We start from the raw sequence: 20,785 nt of genomic DNA on the forward strand, positions 1-20,785 counted from the left end.
ATGCTGAAAGCTGCTATTGCAAGAAATGCCAATGCAACTGTTGAAGATTTAGCAAAAGATATTAATTCATTGTCATAGACTATCCATCACCATTTGCAAGAATCTGGAATAGTGTCTAAGTTTGGCAAGTGGGTTCCTCACAAACTGACAAACAACAATTCACAAACCTCCACAGCCTGTTGGAGAGTAGCTACACTAACCACTCAACCAACCAGGGTGTGGGTTTTATCTCAAAAGTGGGCATGAATGGTTGTTCAGTGTGAGACCACTATCCTGCTTATTGGAAGCAGGAAAGTTCTGTTTTTGGCCTCTAGAAAGGCATCCCAGATTATCTAACCCTCAACCTGTCCATGCAGGGCTTTGATTAGTGGGATATAGATATACACAAAACGCAAATCACTAGCCCTGTAATTTATAAATTAGAAAATGGATAGTTTGACTAAATGCAAAATAATTAACAAGAATTTCATGTGTATCAAAACAATTATACATACTGACATTTTATTCCAAAAAGTTGTAATAAACTACCTTATAATACAAATCAATTTACCCAAGAGGCATAATGTATGAAGACCTCTAGCTCTATTAGCAGCAATTCGATCATAAAAACTGTCTGGTTTCCAATCATCAGTCCAGAAAACTATGGATATTGTCTCTCCAAAATTATAAAGCTGTAAACAAGAAAATGGAGTATTAAACAAGTACAGATGTAGGAATAACATCATGTAATTAGTCAAAAATATTAAACAATTTTACAAGAAGAAAACATTACTTTATTAGCTTGAAAGAGCACAATCATGCCTTTTGTAAGATATTAAATCTAAGCAAGTTACACTAATGTACTCCTAAAATTGATCACATCATTAGCCATTTGAAATTCAAAGAACACATTATTATAACTTGGCAAATGAAAATTGATTTACATCACTTTAATCACTTTCAATGAAAGCAATCAATAACTGAAAAAACTAAAAAAGATAAACCACAATGAAAGCAATCTTATTAGATAAAAATAAATATTAAGACTGTCTTTAACTTCTTAACATTTCCAAATTTTTGTTCGGTTGTATGTATGGAATGTTTTGTATTACCATATATAATGAACACATGGGTGAAATTCACAACTTACAAATGCAAGATCCATCATATCCATTTGCTGACTATAAATAATTACTGATTATTCTGGTTGCAAAATATCAATGCAATGAGTATGTCTAATCAGGAAAATGATTAAACCGGGACACTAGGAGAGTCCAACAAAAATTCCAGTATTAGTTTTCCCTAAAAGAAACTTTCTAATTAGTCAGGTTTCTATTTGTCAGGTTACAAATTTGATCTGTTCCTTACACTGCATTTATCTAAGACTGTTTTTTCTGACGTACCAGTTCATTAGGCCTTAATTCTTAAACCTTATAAACAAACTAATCCTAAAGCAACAGGATGAATTACACATCTACTATTCAATGGAACAGTGGCACTCTGCAAAGCTTCTTGAAAAATATGAAAATCAAATCCAATAGTCCTCAAACAGAATGTCATGATCTTTATTTCTAAATGTAAATAAAATACCTAAGAACTGCAAGAATATAAAAAGAAATTAAACCAAATATAATTATTATCAAACGCAATTTTAAAGAAAAATCGTAACAACTTGCATACAGAAATGAGTTGACAGACAAGATACATTAAGTGGGCTTACCAAAGGGAGGTAATGTTTTAGCAATCTGCTCATATGTATAACAGGCTGAGTTGGATAAAGGGAATGGACACACTATGATATTACTGGATTTTGATAAGGCATTTGATAGGATACCACATGACAGACTGTTGCATAAATTGTAGGATATAGGTTTGAAATATAAACCTAACTTGAATAAATGGATGGTTGATGGGTATCAAAAAGTGGTATATTGTGAGTATGAATCTGACAGATTTAAGTTAACCAGTGGTGCAATCCAGGGATCATGGACCACTATTATTCAATCTATACATTAATGACATCAGAAAAGATCTAACAGAAGATGTTCAATTGTTTCCTGATGATGCAAAGATAGGCGGGGCAAATTAAGGGATACTACTGATATCTAGCACTTACAGAATGATATGAATAGGCTGGAAATTTGGGCAAATGATAATGACTATCAGGTCAATATCACTAAACATAAAGTAATGCACTTTGGCATGATGAGATTTCCAACAGCATATTATATTAGTAGGGTTATGCTACAAGAAACTGATGAGACTGGGGATCTTGGCATTATGGTGGATAGTGGATAGGAATTTGAAGTTCAGAGGTCACAGAGCAAAAATTGCAATGTTGAAATGAACCTTGACATGTAAGTGGATAAGTCATTTTGCATCTTTACAAGGACTTAATTAGACCACACCTAGAATAATGGGCACAGATTTGGCATACTAAGTTTGGGGAAGATAAAGAAGCTGTGGGAAAGTACAAAGAAGAGTAACTAAGATGATATCAGGATTATGGCGTTAGACTATCAGGAGAAAGTAGTGATATAGGATATTTGGGTAGTAGTAGAGAGTTGAGCATATTGCTAAAGCAGCCAACATTCCTTTAGCATAACCCCACTGTTAACTATAGTTCACAGGATTACCTGGTTGCTGAAGAACACACTAAGAGGCAGAGATAAGGAAGTTATCATTCCTCTTTATAAATCTGATACCTCCAGGTAGTCAAGGACTCATTGATACAGGCTATACATCACCCAAACCAGCTGTCATATCTTCCCTTAAACTCATTTGCACTAGATGCACTCACTACCTCTAACAGCAAATTATTCCACTCACTCGCTACTGTGAGAGAAAACCTACTCTTACCTCTTATCCATTATAAGAAGAACCAAAGACTTCGATTCGACGACATAACTAGTTTAAAAATTAAGGGATATTACATCCCCTATTGTTTCTTAGCCGAATAAGAAACTCAAAAGAGTTTCATGCCGAATATAGAAACTATATAAAGTTCGGCGATCCCAAGCGTAAGAAAATACCTGGATAGTGTTGTAATAGGTTTCACGGTATAATAAGACCACAGATGGTTAAGAAAATAACTATTTATTAACTTAAAGCTAATATTTCGCTGGTATTATATCCAGCATCTTCAGAGCGCACAACACAAATTTCCCCCAGATATATTTCAGCTATTTAAATTCACAGTACAGGCAGGTTATTTTACATGGAAAGGGAAAATATACAAACAATTAGATGGGACAGCTATGGGTTCACCCCTTTCTCCCCCCTTAGCCAACTTCTACATTGAACATCTGGAAAAATTAGCTATCAACACAGCCACTCTCAAACCTAGTCTCTGGCTACGCTATGTTGACGATGTGTTTGCTATTTGGCCACATGGCCCAGACACATTGAATACATTTTTAGTGCATCTAAATAGCCAGCACCCTAAAATCCACTTTACAATGGAACTAGAAGCCAATGACTGCCTGCCCGTGTTGGACGCACTGATCACATGTCTTCCAGAAGGTTCCTTATCATTTTCGGTTTATAGAAAACCACACATACAGGGAGATACTTACACAAACAATCACACCATCACCCTTCTCAACAATATGGTAACTTAAAAACACTAACCCATTGAGCTAGAGCAATCTGTTCCAATGACATTGCTCTCACTGCTGAACTTTCTCACCTATGTCAAACCTTCTTAATCAATGGTTATAATCCCCACAAAATAGATAACATGCTAAATGCTACCCATAAATCCCCTCTATCTACCACAGAAGACTACAACAAAACCATCACCATCCCATACATTAAAGGCACATCTGAAAAGATATCTAGGGTGTTTAACAAACACCAACTACGCACAGTATTTAAACCTTATGTAAAATTAGCAACTCTCATCCGTTCACCTAAGGACAAATGCACTCCTTTATCACATCCAGGTGTCTATGAAGTGCCCTGTTCTTGCCATCAAGCCTACTACAGACAGACAGGAAGAAATGTGGACATCCGCCTCAGTGAACACAAAAAATATATCTCACACTTTCGCTATGGTAAGTCGGGTGTGGCAGACCATGCTTTGGATACCCCTACACACAGGATCAATTGGAAAGAAACAAAAGTAATGAACATAAGCTTCTACAAGTCAGAGAGGTTGTTCCTGGAATCAACAGAAGCCTTAAAACATACTCCAAACCTTAACAAGTATGGCTGTATAAATCTACCAAAGATTTGGGAGACAATCATCCTAAGACCAAATTAATATTTTTTAATTTATATTTTTTCAATTTGAATTTTTTTTTTTTTTTTAACCTAGATGGCGCCATATTAGGACTTTAGTCTTGTGTTGCACGCTGCAATCACTTATACTAGCCCCCACTGTTACACTGGATTGTAGTTGTCTTACATTTGTAACAAACTTTGTGTTGTGTGCTCTGAAGATGCTGGATATAATACCAGCGAAATATTAGCTTTAAGTTAATAAATAGTTATTTTCTTAACCATCTGTGTCTTATTATATCGTGAAACCTATTACAACATGTCTGACGAACACATAAGCCTATCCACACGCATACCTGGATAGTGTTACAACTGACCCTATAGGGAGTGCAACACCGAGGCAACTCGTGGTAAAGGTGGAGCAAGTTCTGATCACTATTCTTGATATTAACTCATAATGTGAACTTAGCTCCTAGGAGCTGTATTTCTGTTCTACATTATGAGAGAAAGTCACTACCCAGACCAGTTTCAACCTTTATTGAGGTCTCATCAGTGAGTAGGTAGACCTAGTTAATAAGACCATGTTTGTAGCGAACAGAACTTGCATCCCTTCTATGAGTATTGCCAAGAGGTGTCCTAATAAATTATTCATTATATGAAGAGCCAAAGGCTTCGATTCGGCGACATAACTAGTTCACAGGGTTACCTGGTTGCTGACAGCCATACAATAAAGGTTGAAACCGGTCTGGGTAGTGACCTTCTCTCATAATGTAGAACAGAAATACAGCTCCTAGGAGCTAAGTTCACATTATGAGTTAATATCAAGAATAGTGATCGGAGCTTGTCCACCTTTACCATGAGTTGCCTCGGTGTTGCACTCCCTGTAGGGTCAGTTGTAACACTATCCAAGTATTTGCTTACGCTTGGAATCGCCGAACTTTATATAGTTTCTATATTCGGCATGAAACTCTTTTTAAGTTTCTTATTCGGCTAAGAAACAATAGGGGGATGTAATATCCCTTAATTTTTAACCTACTCTTACCTGTTTAGAGTGTAATCCACATACTTGCAATCAGTCCTCATAATCTAAATTCCATAATCCTGGTATAATCTTTGTTTGCACCCTTTCCACTGTTTCTTTATCCACTTGGAACCTTGGAGACTAAATTTTGCACGATAATCAAGGTGCAGTCTTATCAAGGCTTTATAAAGAGACAAAATGACTTCCTCATTCTTACATTTCAGGGTTCACTTCAACATCACAATTATCCTCCGAGTTATATTTGCAATTTTTGCTGTGACTTTTGAACTTCAAATTCCTATTCACCATTACGCCAAGATACCCAGCCTTGTCAATTTCCTGTAGTCAGTAACATCAGTAACATCCCTGATTGCCCTGTCTATCTTTGCATCATCAGCAAACAATTGCACATCTGATGTTAGATCCTTCCTGATGTCATTAATGTATAGATTGAACAATAATGGCCCAAGAACTGAACCTTGAGGTACACCACTGGTCACCTTAAATCTGAAAGATTCACAGCCACTGTATACCATTTCTTGATATCTGTCTGTCAACCATCCCCTGATCCAAGTCAAGAGTTTATATTCCAATCCATATTCTCCAGTTTATGCAACAGCCTTTCATGTGGTATCCTATCAAATGCCTTGGAAAAATCTAACATTATCATAGTGTATCTATTCCCTTTATCCAACTCAGCCATAACATTCTTATAAAATATGAGCAAATTGCTAAAACATGATTTTCCTTTAGTAAATCTATGCTGTTCCTTGCAGAGTATAGCATGTTTGTCTGCCCATTTCTGTATGTGAGTTCTTACCAACTTCTCTAAATCTTCATTACCACACCAGAAATACTGATAGGTTGGTAGTTAAGACACATCAGTTTTTGCACCACCCTTGTACAATGGAATTATCATACATTCCTTCAATTCCTGTGGTATCATTCCTGAGCTGAGACTCAAGCTATACAAACATGTAAAAGGCATAGCCAATTCGGCTGAACATTCCTTTAGCAAACGGACTGATATTCTATCTGTCCCTAAGACAAATTCTTATCCAGGTTATGCAACAGCTCTTCAACCTCATTTTCATGAACCTCTAACTCTTCATCCAATGTAGCAGTAGAACTGTGCACCATGTTACATACACCTGGTTGATATATCTTAGCAAAGTGAGCGCTCATTAACTGAACAATCTCATTAGCTTCCGACACTTGAGTACCATCTGCATTCAATAAAGTTATTCCTCCACATGCATTCTTTCTTTTACTTGCGGCATAACGATAAAATTCTTTTGGATTGCCTTTAGCTTGCATTATCAAATTCTCTTCAAAGTCCGATTTAGCTTTCCTCACAATATTAGCTACTTTTCTGGCTTGAGCTTTATATATTTCATAACTCTGAACACTCTTATTCTCACGATATTCTTTCCACATCATCTTCTTCTTCTGGATTTCTTGCTTAATAAGGTTGGACATCCATTTCACTCCAAACCTATTTATTCTTCGAACACTAGGAACACATTCAAATACTGCCTCATTTAAGCACTTTTTCAAAGTTTCCCATGCATTGCTGACATTTTTCCCATTCAATAACTGATACCATGAGACCAAAGATAGTATTCCCCTAAGTTGAACATAATTTCCAGCTTTGTAGTTCAGCATGTAACCTGTTTTAATCGGAGCATCAGTACAATTAGATACTTCCCAAGAAAGCACGGTATGATCACTGTCACCAATTGGTGACAAAATAGCCATATTCTTGACAGAGACTCCCTTCTGATGCTATGAGCAAATCCAACATTCTTTGACCTCGAGTTCCTTCTTTCACATGCTGCTTGAGAAAGTTGTCTCGCAACAATTCAATAAATTCCTCTTCTTTCTTATCATGAGATTTCTCTTCTACCCAATCAACGATTGGAAAATTAAAGTCACCCATAATGATCATTCGTTTGGTACCCATAAAACTAAATTGGTGATGCATTTCTTCGTTCCCTGCAACTGAGCCGCCAGGTCTGTAACAACAACCCACAATATATTTCATTCTGTTAACCTCCACTTCATAACAGATACACACAAACTCACAGCTACATGGGACATTGTCACTTTTATTGTTTTCTTGTGTTTCTACCCTAACTAGACTTAAGTCATCTAATATCATTAGTAGCATTCCTCCTCCTCTTTTATGATTTTTAAAAGTAGTATACCCATTACACTTGATCCCACTTACGATATCTGATTCCAATAGCCAGGTTTCACTAATGCCAACAATTTTAGGCTATGTCCTATTCGATAAAGCAACAAACTCAAACTCCTTTGTTTTTAATGCTCCTGGCATTTGCATATAAACATAATAAATTACCACCTAGCCCATTCTTATAATTAGATATGCAATCTATTTGGTCTTGTTCTAGAATTTTCTCTTTTTCCTCCCCAGACATACTTAAAAGGTCTGAACCTAAAGCATATTTTTCCATCCCTTCACCACATACAAAATCATGTTTGAAGACATTCATATCTGTTTCACATTTGCATACCACAGCTGAACTTTCACACACATTTTCCCCATTCCTCCCTTGATGATCTAGTTTCCTTGCCTCTCTGCATTAGGTCACATACCAGTAATTTCTACAGGCTTCTGATGCCAAATGAAGCCAAGTGCAGGCCATCTTTCTTATACAACTCTTTTCTGCCATCAAACACATCCCACACATCTAAAAACTCGCATCCATATCTTCTACCCTGCCTGCGTGTGAAATCATTTGCTATCATCGCCCTCCTTCTTAACTAAGTACTGTCATATCTAAGTAGTAATCCTACAATTTTTACTCTTTCTCATTTCTTTCTTGCTTCTTCCAACAGACTTTTCATATCTTCTTTCATACTATATTTGTCACTACTTAAATTATTTGTACCTACCAGAACTACCATCTCTTTTACTTTTCTTGTTTGCTTTTTAATTACGTTTATCATATTTTTAATTTTCGCTCCCAGGAAAACTAGAAGTGTCACCACTTCTAGTTTTCCCAGGAGTGAAACACACTAGCAGCAATATCATGAAATCAATAAGTATACAGAACAAAACTGTGTCTGCATGCTTGGAAGTGAAATACAAGTACAAGAAAGCTCCAACCATCTGCAATGCATGATTTAATTCAGAGTGTGAAGGGACACTAGAAAAGAAGGAAACTGTGGTCAGCTGTCACTGGTATGCATAGACCTGGAAAAATTTGACAGCATGACCATTTTAGTCATTCATACCTAAATACCTATCATACTTCCTCTTTAAACACAATCACCAAAGACACAATATCTAACAGTGGCCCATTCCACACATATACTACCTGCTGCGAAAAGAATTTGGATATCACATCCACCTTCGTTACAAGTTGCCTCAGTACTGAAGATACTTCAGGCGCAAACTTTGTTTGCTTGTACTTGGATAAAGGATTAAACTAAATTTATTATAGTCTAACCAAGTGAAAAATAAACTTCCAACATCTTTCTCTAAATCAAGAGTAATTTAATAATAAGGTGGTACACCTTTTGGCAACTCGTCATCATCATCATCATCAAATTCCTGCCATGTACTCTCAAGGGGTACAGGATATGATAGTACTACATGAAAAATTTACATCATTACTAACTTCCTATATACAATTTTCCTCTAAATCAGTCTGTTACTTGTCAAGACTCCAAAATTATCAGATCTTATATTTCTATCGTCTAACGCACTTAGTACAGTATCAATCCACCTATATCTTGGTCTTCCTCTGGGTCATTTTCCTGCAAACCTGGCAGAAAACACTTGTTTTGCCAATCTTTCCTCGCCCATTCTATTTAAATGACCATACCACCTGAGATTAGCTCTGCTAACGCATTCCTGGATGCTGACAATGTCACGTTCTTTCCTAATATCCTCGTTTTTAATATGATATTGCGATTGATGCCATCTGTTCACGCCTCTAATCTTTCTCAGGACTCTCATATCTGCGGTCTCTAGTCTTTGGTCAAGTGTTTTACTTCTGACCCAGCTCTCAGATCCATAAGTTAAAACTGGTTTGAACACTGTCTTGTATACTAATTTAGTGTTCCAACAATTTTTCTCTTATTCCATACGAATTTATTCAATTGACTTCCTACCATACCAGCTTTGTTAATTCTGTTGTCTATTTCCATATTTAATTTACCATCTTCACTAAAAATCGTACCTAAGTAGCTTAAATGTTTTACTTGTTCTATAGGTTCTCCATTCACAATGGAGTCGATATTTTTATGCTTCTCCCTATTTTCATTGTCTTTGTCTTGTTATTGCTGACCTTCATACCATATCTATTACAACAATTATTCAATTTAGTGGGGAAACTTGCAGATTTCTAGCGGATTTATTTAGAAGTATAACATCGTCTGCATAAAGCAAAGAGCTGACATTAACATCTCCAATTTTGATATCAGGTTTAATACCACTTTCCTTCATAATGTGATCCATATAGATAATGAATAACAGAGGGAATAATGTACATTCTTGTCTGACACCAGATTTAACATTAAACCATCTTCCTGTACTTCCTCAAATTCTATCTGCTGACTTACAACTCAAATAAAGACTAAGTATTGCTTGATATAATGCCCCATTGACACCATATAACTGTAGCGTATTGAATAGCTTCTCTCTCTTGGCACCTTGTCATATGCCTTTTCCAGATCAACAAAACTTAAATGTAGATCTTTGTTATATTCCAATGCGTTCTCAACTATTTGTCGTAAAGTGAAGATCTGATCCTGACAGCCTCTATTTGGCCTGAATCCAGCTTGTTTTTCACCAGTATATGTTTATATGGTAAGATATATAAGCCATATATCTTACCAGGAACACTCAGTAATGAAATGTCTCTGTAATTCTTATATTCAGTGTTATTTCCCTTTTTATATATGGGTACTATGAGAGCTCTACTCCAATCATCGGAATTCGTCCCTCTGTCCAGGCATTTCTGGTCGAATATCATCTACTCCTGCTGCCAACTCATATAGGTAAATATAACCTCTTCATTGCTTCTGCCTTAGTATCACCAATTCTGGGTCTGGCTCCCACTGATGAGACCTCAATAAAGGTCGAAACCAGTCTGGGTAGTGGGCCTTCCCTTAATGCATAGCATTATACATGTCCGGAAGGAGATGTGCTTTGCATCATGGGAGATATTGAGCAAGGAGTGATGAGAGCTTGGTCCACCTTTACTACGAGTTGCCTCAGTCCTGAAGATAATTCAGGTGCAAACTCTGTTTGCTTACATTTTGATAAAGGATTAAACTAAATTTATTATAGCCACAACCTTAGCCAGTTTTCCCAAATTCTGTCTATACCAGGCATAAGCTGCAATATCTTCTTATATCTCTATCTATTCGTGAAACTTTGATGACTCTATCTACTCATCTTTCATTACCATGTGATGATGACAGATGTCATCATATGTAACATTCCATAGGGCCCGCTCATTCTGATACTTATTAGTCTATAATATGTTTTCAAAAATAGCTGGACTTAATGGAATCATCAATGGATATGACTATTTGTGAAGATGTGAAATTGTTTCCAAATAGAATTCAAACACAGGGAATTGCTTGACAACTATGTAGTGCAGTTGTTGTGTTAGAGGAAAATTCTGCAGAGCACATGGTTTCACTACTGAGACCCATTCTTTTTAGCAATGTGCGACTGTTGGAAAAATCAAAATGGCATGAATCAGCCTGTTTGATTTCATGCCAATGTTTCATGAGTCTACTTCCCAAATTTTCTCAAAGACTAATTTATTAATTAAATAAATTACCAAAATTTCAAACAGCTTAAATTTGCAACAGTACGTAAAATAAGATGTTAAAAAAGATCATTTAAATAACAAACCTGCAGACCACAGCATCCTACAGCATTCATAATAGAAGCATTATGAATAACTTTGTATGGAATATTCTTTTGTTGAGCACGAAGTACAAAGTCTGTATGTGTCGTTGCACTAAATTAAGAAAAACGTTGGCAATATATAAACATGAAGTATTAAAAAAGCAAATAAAAAAATTCAAGAAATTCATCAAAGGGGAAAAAAAAACATAAATGCAAATAATCAAAAAAATTTCATATAAATTGCAAAAAAGGCTAAGAATGATATTTTGAAGCATCCTTATGTTATTATTTCTGACAGGTGGCAGTGTAAAATATGTGTGTGTGTGTTTGTTCTCTTACTTCAATTTTGTTTAACATCTATACCTTAATTTGTTTTGTATGATTAGCAATTGAACTTCCTTGTTGCTTTATCGTGAACTAAGTTACTTCTGAATCTTATGGCCACAATTAGTAATGATCGCATGTGCAAGATGTCAAGAACAAAGAAAGTGCTTTGGGCTGGAGCCAAATTCCTTATCTGATTTACTGGTATTATATTCTAATTTTAAATTTTGGAAAATTTGTAAGTCAGCTGCACCACCAAAATTGTAGGATAAGAGAAATATCTCCCTCTGTAGAATGACACACAGCTCCTCTCTCTCCAACTAATCTGTATACCAAATTACCTGTATATAATTCTTACTCTGCAGTCATGGCAATATCTACTTCAAGATACATAGGTTCGATTTCAACCATCGGAATTTCTTTTCAGGACCACGTGCCTAAAATCCCCCCCCCCTCTTAACTGTATATACATTCTGATCTTCAACATATAATAAAAACACGCTTAAGGAATTTCAACATTAATAAACTCAAGCAGTTTCACAATATGTTAAAGATACCAAGCAATTTTAAACCTGGTTTTACTCCATTTTTTCCAAGGAAGCAAACAGACAAAATGTCAAGTTTGCGCCTGCAATTTATGCAAGACTAGCTGATCCCACAGGTAGTGCAAGACCAAGGCAACTCGTGGTAGAGGTGGAGCAAGCTCTGATCACTAATCTTAATATTTACCCTTAATGCCAAAACACATCTCCAAGAAGGGGATGTATGATGTTTTGTATTAAAGGCAAGGGGCCACTACCCAGACTGGTTTCGACCTTTATTGAGGTCTCATCAGTGGGGAGCCAGGCTAGAAATACCAAGATTTAGTAATGCAGAGCTTGTAAGTATTTTACCAAAACGAGTTAGCATAAGGTGTTATAACCTTATTATATAAAAATCTCAGGAGGAGATATAGATGTAGAAAGTATTTTTAACTTGGGTATAGTTATGTTAAAGATACCAAGCAATTTAATAAGGTTATAACACCTTATGGTAACTCGTTTTGGTAAAATACTTACAAGCTCTGCATTACTAAATCTTGGTATTTCTAGCCTGGCTCCCCACTGATGAGACCTCAATAAAGGTCAAAACCAGTCTGGGTAGTGGCCCCTTGCCTTTAATACAAAACATCATACACCCCCCCCCTTCTTGGAGATGTGTTTTGGCATCAAGGGTAAATATTAAGATTAGTGATCAGAGCTTGCTCCACCTCTACCACGAGTTGCCTTGGTTTTGCACTACCTGTGGGATCAGCTAGTCTTGCATAAATTGCAGCTGCAAACTTGACATTTTGTCTGTTTGCTTACTTGGAAAAAATGGAGTAAAACCAGGTTTAAAATTGCTTGGTATCTTTAACATAACTATACCCAAGTTAAAAATACTTTCTACAGTTTCACAATAATTTGAGCTAGGCTTTTTCTTACATAGAATTAATTAATTCAGATATTAGCTCAAGGCCTAAAGTCCTGCAACACTATCTTTAAATCAATTTCATCAATTCAAACCACTATCACAATCTAAGTTGGTTTCTGACTAAATAATGGAAAGTTCTTACTTTTCATGAAGTCTGGTCCTCTCAGGTTGATTCGAGCGATTATCTCTTCTTATTCCCTTTAGATCTCGTCACTGCACTAGGACATCCCTTTCAAAAATTGTGAGACTTCTTCCTTGTTATCAACAGACAAATTAATTCCTACAGCTTGGACGTACGGCATCTGGTTCCTCCTAATATGACTTGCTTTAGCTGCATAGTTCTCCTGGCCTTTGCTTCTTGAATAAAGGTCTCGAATTGAGATAACGATTCATCACCCATGATTCTAGTGAAGCTCAGTTGCCATTACCGAACATCGACTTTCCGCAGAACTCCTTGGCTTACAGTGACTTTGATAGCGTCATGAGTTCGAACTCTCCTGCCAGAACTCCATGTGACCTCTTAACTTCATGCTGACCCACGAACTGGAACTGCACACCAGATCGACTTGAACTCTAACTCCAAGAAAAAGGCCAGACAAGCCACAGCAAACTGCTATTTATACGGTTCCGATGACCTTCGCTTTTCTTACATCATAGTCCCCTGGGACCCTTGATGTTCTGCACCCGTAACCCTCATCGATTGGTGCACTCAGACGGGAAACCCCCGTGTAATATCGACCTTCGCGTTTGGAGTGGCCTCAGGTCAAGACTTAATCCCTTAATCTGTCTGGAATTTTAGTTGACTAGAGGTATACTTAGACACAATTTACCTCATATGTAATTTCCTTTGTTCTTATACAAGCTTTTTGATTTCACAATATTCAATAACTTCAAAACATTATTATTTCCAAGTTAATTAACATCAAGTTTTTCTATTAATACACAAGTATTTTTAGTGGGACTTAGCATACTTGTAAAATCTGTATTAAAGGTATTTTATTACAAAATTCCTTTTGTTTAAGATTTTACAGCAGTTATCAAGCTCTGATATGATCAGTGCTATCATTTTGACTTTCTAAAAACCCTCTTCCTCCTTACTGCATTAAATTGGTAAAGGATAGGTCCTGTCTTAGTAATTTATTCACATTTTATAATAAAGTGACAGCAGAATTGGATAAAGGAAATGGCTCATCATGATATTGGTGAACTTTGCAAAGGCAATTGGCAGAATACCACATGAAAAACTATTACAAAAGTTGGAGCAAATGGGACTAGATATGAATCTATTAACATGGATAGGGAGTGTGGGGTGGCTGACAGCCAGACACCAGAGAGAAGCACATGATGGAATGGAATCTAGGAGAATGAGGGTGACTAGTGGAGCACCTTAGGGATCTGTACTAGGGCCCCTACTCTTGAATTTGTATATGAATGATATAGGGAAAGATTTCTGAGAGGATATTCAGTCATTTGCTGATGATGCAAAACTGGGAAGGGCAATAGTTGATAAAGATGATGTAGATATCCTACAGGATGATTTAAATAAATTGGCATTGTAGGCAAAGGATAATGATTGTCAATTTAATGTTGCAGAATGTAAGGTTATGCACTTCAGGTCAAAAAAGTTGAATATGATGTATCATATTGATGGTACTGGATTGCAGGAAACCAATGAGGCTAGAGACTTGGGAATAATGGGACAAGGAGTTGGAGGCATATTGCAAAAGTTTGTAAAATAGCTCAAATGATTACTTAGATGTTAAAAAACATGCTAACAAGTTAATTTACTTTATAATAATTATAAAGACTTAATAGTCTTTATAAGGCCATGATTTGGCTGCATTTGACTACTGTGCACAGATGTGGTCACCTAGGTTTCTTGGGAACCAGGAAGTGGTAGAGAAGATTCAGAGACAAGTGACTAAGCTGGTGTGTGGAATGCTCCTTATGATTGAAGGTTTGTGGATTACAAAGTTTGGTTGATAGGCAGAAAAGAGGAGACATGATAGAAACTTTAAGATATTAAAGGGGATTTATAAAATTGATGCAAAGGAAATTTTTCAATATATGACAAAAATAGAACTAGGGACCATCCGTGGAAGTTGTGTAAGATTGCAGTTATTAAGGGTGTGAGGAGACTAGATTTTTTGGATGGTGGATTGCCAGAATTGGTTGTGAGTTCCCTAACAGTGAATGAGTTAAGGAGAGGTATGACAGGCTTTGTGTGTATAATAGTTTTGGGTCGCATGATGAGTCTCCAGACTCTTTGGAGATACCAGATAATGAAAATAATAATAAATTACCTATAACTCAGTTTTTGTCTGGTTACATCTTCTTACCCTGCTTGATAATGTTAAGTACATCACATCTGGATTTCTGTGCTCAGATCTGGTCACAAGTTTTGGAGGAGGATCAAGTAACATTGGGCAGGGTACAGAGATGGATAGCAAAAATGATATCTGAACTGTGCAATGCTGGTTATGAGGATAGACTGAGGGCATGTGGACTGCAGAGTTCTGTGGATATAAGACACTGGGGAGAGATGATTAAGACATTTAAGCTGTTGAAGAGTTATTATCAGATTGACACTGGGGGAGATTTTTCATATGGTAGAATGAATGGAAGGAACAAGGACAATCCTTGGAAGTTGCAAAGGGAAGTAGTAACAGGCTAAAAGAAAGTATTTTTTTTGCATGGAGACTGGTAGGAGTATGAAAAACATTGCCTGAGAGGATGGTGAAAATACAAATGGTGGATGAGCTTAAGGAGTGGTACAAGATTCTGTGTTGACTAGTGCCGACTTCCCACAATGAGTACTGTGCTGTGTCTCCATGGAGGTCCTGAAAATAATAATAATAAACTATCTTCATTATAATATGATTTAGTCAAAAGTGTGATCTGTTCATTCCCTAATTTTCCTTAGGACTCTCATATCTATGGCCTTCATCTCTGTTTTATATCTAAGCCAACTTTCAGATACATAAGTTAAAACTGGCTTTGACACTGGTCTAAATACTGCCAACTTGTTTGGGCTGCTTTCTTTTTTTCCATATAAATAATTCAGATGGCTTCCCTTCATACTTGTATTATCTATCTGCCATCTTCACTAAGAAATGTGCCTGCCTAAATAACTAAAAACTATGAAAATGAGCAGAAACATGAAAAACATCAACTGCAATCTTAATAGAGAATCTATAGAATAAGTAAAATATTTCAGCCATTTTAGATATAATTTTTATTGAAGAAATAAATTAAATATTGAGATGGAATCGTGAAAAGATCCAGAGGTAGGTGACTAAAATAACTTTCTCATGAAACTGCATAAATGAGGATAGATTGAGAGAATGAAATAGAAAGATGAAAGGAGATATATGATAGAAATCGACAAGGTAGTAAGGGATACTTATAGTATAAATATACATAGGATGTTGTAGCTTATGGCTGGTGCAGGCAGAACTTGAAGATATCCCTCGAAACTAGCTAAGGGTGTGCTAATGTTAGATGTTGTGAATGCATCTTTGGTGAATGTGTTAAAAGAGAGGAATGACAGGCATTTAGGTATGAGTAACTAAAATGGCCCTCTCTCAATGAGTTCTTGGGCTCCTTAGAGTACCTAATAACAGAACTAGTATGATGGGGAACCAGTTGAATGAATTTTTGTGAGATAAGAGAAATTACCCAAAACATTAAACTTGCAGAATACAAGATAGTTTTCAATCAAAAACATGTTGTGCTACTTTTGGCAGTCATAACTGATGTGTTATGAGAGTCTAACTATAGTCCACTCTTACTTTCCTTTATATTCCACTAATTAAGAGAGGCATCTTAACTGTGCTGAATTTTGCTTTTCTGTAGATCTTTATTGGGTTTCTCTATTTTCTTGGACTCTGTTCTGGCCACTGCAATTTTACAATATTATACTCTTCAAAATGAATGGTTACAATCATTGCTTTGTGAACTGAGGCCTTAATGTGTTGGAAAGTTTAAGGGAAGATATCATAAAATCACCACAATGCAGAACATATAAAAGTATCCAGAATGTCAATGTTGGGTGCAGAAGTTTTATTTATGATCAGTAGACCTAATTCATAGCACAAGAAGCAAACATACATCATTACACCACCTCCAAACATTATCAATGGAAGGAAAAAAAAACTTGGATAAAATGGCATGTTCAGGACCCAGGCTCATCTAATAGAACAAAGAGCATATAGTGAGACATGTCACTTCAGAGGATTAATTTCCATCGTTTCATGGTCTAGGCTCTTTGTGCAGTGATAATGTCTATCTACAATGTGATATTCACTGTTGTTAATAAAAACTTGTAAACTACAGCTTTTCTGTGAAAATCTATTGCATATGGTGCTCCATGTTTCATGGCAACATTTATGGGAATTTGCGGTCTGCTCACATCTCTGAATCCTCAAGAAGTGGAGAAAAATGCAAAAATGGCCATGAGTTGAGCTAGTGGCCACATATTTCCTTACTTATTAAGTTACTGATAACAACGACAGATGGAATTCATACACATATTACATAATAATAATGAAATTCCTAAAGTTTTTGTAAAAGTTGTAACTAATAACTGAAGATTTTCTCAGTCAGCCAAGAAACTTATACATTTTTGAGTTTTACAAAACAATATCACGTAAAACTAACTACTGTAATACTTTACTATTAAACTGCAACTATAAAAACAAATTAAAATATATCAGATGAGAAGTCAAACACCTTCATGTGGTAAAAAGTTCCTGAATTTTTATTCTTTTTCATATGTAAAAAGAAATATATCTGTAATTATTTCTTCATATATATATATATATATATATATATATGAAGAAATAATTACAGAATTTTTATTAATGATATGGGTTATATAGTAGTAAATCTTGTTTTAGCTTATAAACTTCAGGTAACCTAATGTATAGTAATAAAGATCTATAAACATGCAAAAAAACAAGACTTTATTAAAATAAAATTGTAAAATGCAGCAAAACCATACAATAACAAAATGTAATACTATAAAATATATTTTTATGAAAATAAAAATAGTAAACATGACAAAAAACAGTGTCTGAACGTAATAGTATAAATATTTGTACATATATTTCTATGAAGAGGAAACATCTTTAGTATAATAATATTATTATTATTAAGAGAGACCTCCAGGGACTCATCACTGGAGGCCACATACTACCCACACTAGCTGTCATACTTGTCCTTGAATTCATTCACTACATGCACACACACAACATCCAATGGCAATCCATTCCAGTCACACACCACTCTTTGAGAGAAAAATCTAGCTCCCCCCCCTTTCTTGATGGCATTCATTCTCAACTTCCAAGGATGCCCTCGTCCTTACCCACCCTCCAAAAAACAAAGAATTCCATCTACTGAAATCCTGTATGATCCTTTCAGAAGTTTGTAAGTCTTGATCATATCACTCCTCTTTCTCCTTTTTGCTAGTGTATGCAGTATAAAAATTCTCAATCTGTCTTCATAATCAGTACTGCACAATCCTGATATCATTTTTAATGCTCTCCTTTGCACACACTCTCTCTCTCTCTTTCTCTCTCTACAGTATCAGAATTATCATAGAAACAAGGAGACCAGACCTGTGCACAATAGTCCAAGTGAGGTCTTATCAATATCTTGTAAAGAGGCAAACTGTGTTCCTTATTTTTACATGTCAAAGTTTGTTTTGGTATTGAAATATCCTCTGAGTAGTATTGCATTTTTTGCTATATGGCCCTTGAGCTTCAACTTCCTATCCACTAAAACTCTAAAGATTCCTAGCCTGATTAGTTTTTTTACTACCATAATATAACCAACATAATATGACACTGGATATCAAATAACACTGACGTACATGACACTTACATTACACTTACTAACATTGAACTGGCAGCCATTTTCATATGCCTACCATTTCAGCTTATTCAAATCATTTTGCAAGTACTACAATATCAGCTGTATCCCTGCCTATCTTTGTATCATCAGTAAACAGCTGTATGTTGCCTGTCAAATCCTTCCCAGCATCATTAATGTAAGATTGAATAACAACAGACCAAGGACTGATCCTTATGATATACCACTGGTTACCTTAAATCTTGCAGACTCACATCACCCATATACAACTTTTTGACATCTGTCAGACAGCCATTTTGTCTAATCCATGCTAATATTTTTATAATCCAAATCCATATTCTCCAATTTATGCAGCATTCTTCCATGGTGTATTCTCTCAAAAGCCTTAGCAAAATTCAAAAGCATCATAGAGTATCCATTCCCCTTGTCTAATTCAATGGTAACATTATTATAGAATGCGAGTAAGTTGCTTAAACACAACAACTTTTCTTAGTAAACCCATGCTATTTATTGCAAAGTAGAGAATCTCTGTCAACCCATTTCTCAACGTGAGTCCAACTTTTCCAAAATTTTCACCACTCTAGAAATACTGATAGTTTGATAGTTAGTTGGATATATCAGTCTGTGCACTACCCTTGTGCAATGGGATTACCATACATTCTTTTCACTCCTCCAGAATCTTCCCCGTTTTGATACTCAAATTATATATCCTGGTCAAAGGAATGGCCAGCTCACCTGAACACTCTTTTAGCATTTGTGCTGATATTCCTTATTACCAAATTCTTATTCGGTTTGTGCAAAAGTTCTAATACCTCCTCCTCATACATCAGTTTCTTTGTCCAGTGAAGAGGTAGAAGTAAGCACGATATTGCATACACCATGTTAATACCTTTTAGCAAAATGGGCACTTACAGAACAATCTCTTCTGCATCCATCACCCTCAACACCATTTGCATTCAGTAGCTTTCTTTCATACTCATTCTTTCTTTTACTCACAACATAAAAATAAAATTCTTTGGAGTTGTCTTTAGCTTTCAGAGACAATTTTTATTTATTATTTTTATATAATCAACTTTCTGTACAACACTTCTCTGGTCTGCTGCTTACAATTTTCATAGCAGACATCATCCTTATGCACATAAGAAAATGTGGAAGGAATACCATTCCTTATATTTCATTCCAGCCTTTTCTTATAAATCTCTTGCTTAATAAGATTACACATCCATTTCACTCCTATCCTATTTATTCTCTGAACTCTTGAGACATATTCTGATATTGCATCATTAGGTATTTTTTTAAATGCTTTCCCTGCACTGTCTCATATAATTAACTATTTATTAACTTCAACAATTTTTCAAAAGGAAAACTGACAAGGATTTCCACGGTAGGACTGCAATATGCAAGCCTCACATTACCCAAACCAACATGCAGCATCTTCAGTGGTGCAAAAAGAATGTACAGTGAGGCACAGAAGCCTGAAAAGCTGTGTTATGGAGGAGCAACGAATTATGCTACACCCTCTTCTACTGAGCAGATTTGCGGGTGGGTAGATTCCCAGTACATATCTATCAAAGTGTGTAACCCCAATCATGAAATTCGGAGGTGGTCGTGGTGGTATGATAGTATGGTCCTGTTTTTCCTGGTTTGTCCTCAGACCTATGTGGTGCCACAAACATTGAACTCTGAGAGGTATCTGAACATTCTGGACAATGCAATGTTTCCTATTTTGTGGCATTTCTGCAGAACTGATTGTTGTCTCTTTCAACAAGACAACGAACTGTGTCATAAGACTGCTGCTGAAACTGCATGGTTTGTGAACATGAATGTCACCACACTTGACCGGCTTCCACAGTTCTTCAACTGAAGAACATCTGTGGAAAGAATTGGAGTGTCAGATGAGGTGAAGGGATGTCTTCCCCACAACAGTCCAGCATCTCCTTACATGCCTACAAGAAAAATGGTTCAAAATTCCTATTGATCGTTATCATATATTAATGTAGGATTGCTACAACCCTTAGGAT

The 20,785-nt window shown here is 36.0% G+C and overlaps 1 protein-coding gene across 1 annotated transcript in view; it reads right to left on the reverse strand.

The window, feature by feature from the left end:
• Positions 1-20,785, reverse strand: part of Dph5 (diphthine methyl ester synthase) — a 69,951-nt gene that overhangs the window by 25,984 nt on the left and 23,182 nt on the right. Inside the window, exons 4-5 of the mRNA XM_090408425.1 lie at positions 11,121-11,229; positions 551-671 (exon numbers count right to left, since the gene is read on the reverse strand). Of these exons, the coding sequence (XP_090264551.1) occupies positions 551-671; positions 11,121-11,229 (230 nt within the window). The remainder of the gene's footprint in view (positions 1-550; positions 672-11,120; positions 11,230-20,785) is intronic.

This window comes from Typopeltis vanoorti, chromosome 18 (assembly GCF_054136105.1).
Source record: "Typopeltis vanoorti isolate ZY-2024b chromosome 18, IOZ_Tvanoo_1.0, whole genome shotgun sequence".
NCBI classification, from domain to species: domain Eukaryota; kingdom Metazoa; phylum Arthropoda; class Arachnida; order Uropygi; family Thelyphonidae; genus Typopeltis; species Typopeltis vanoorti.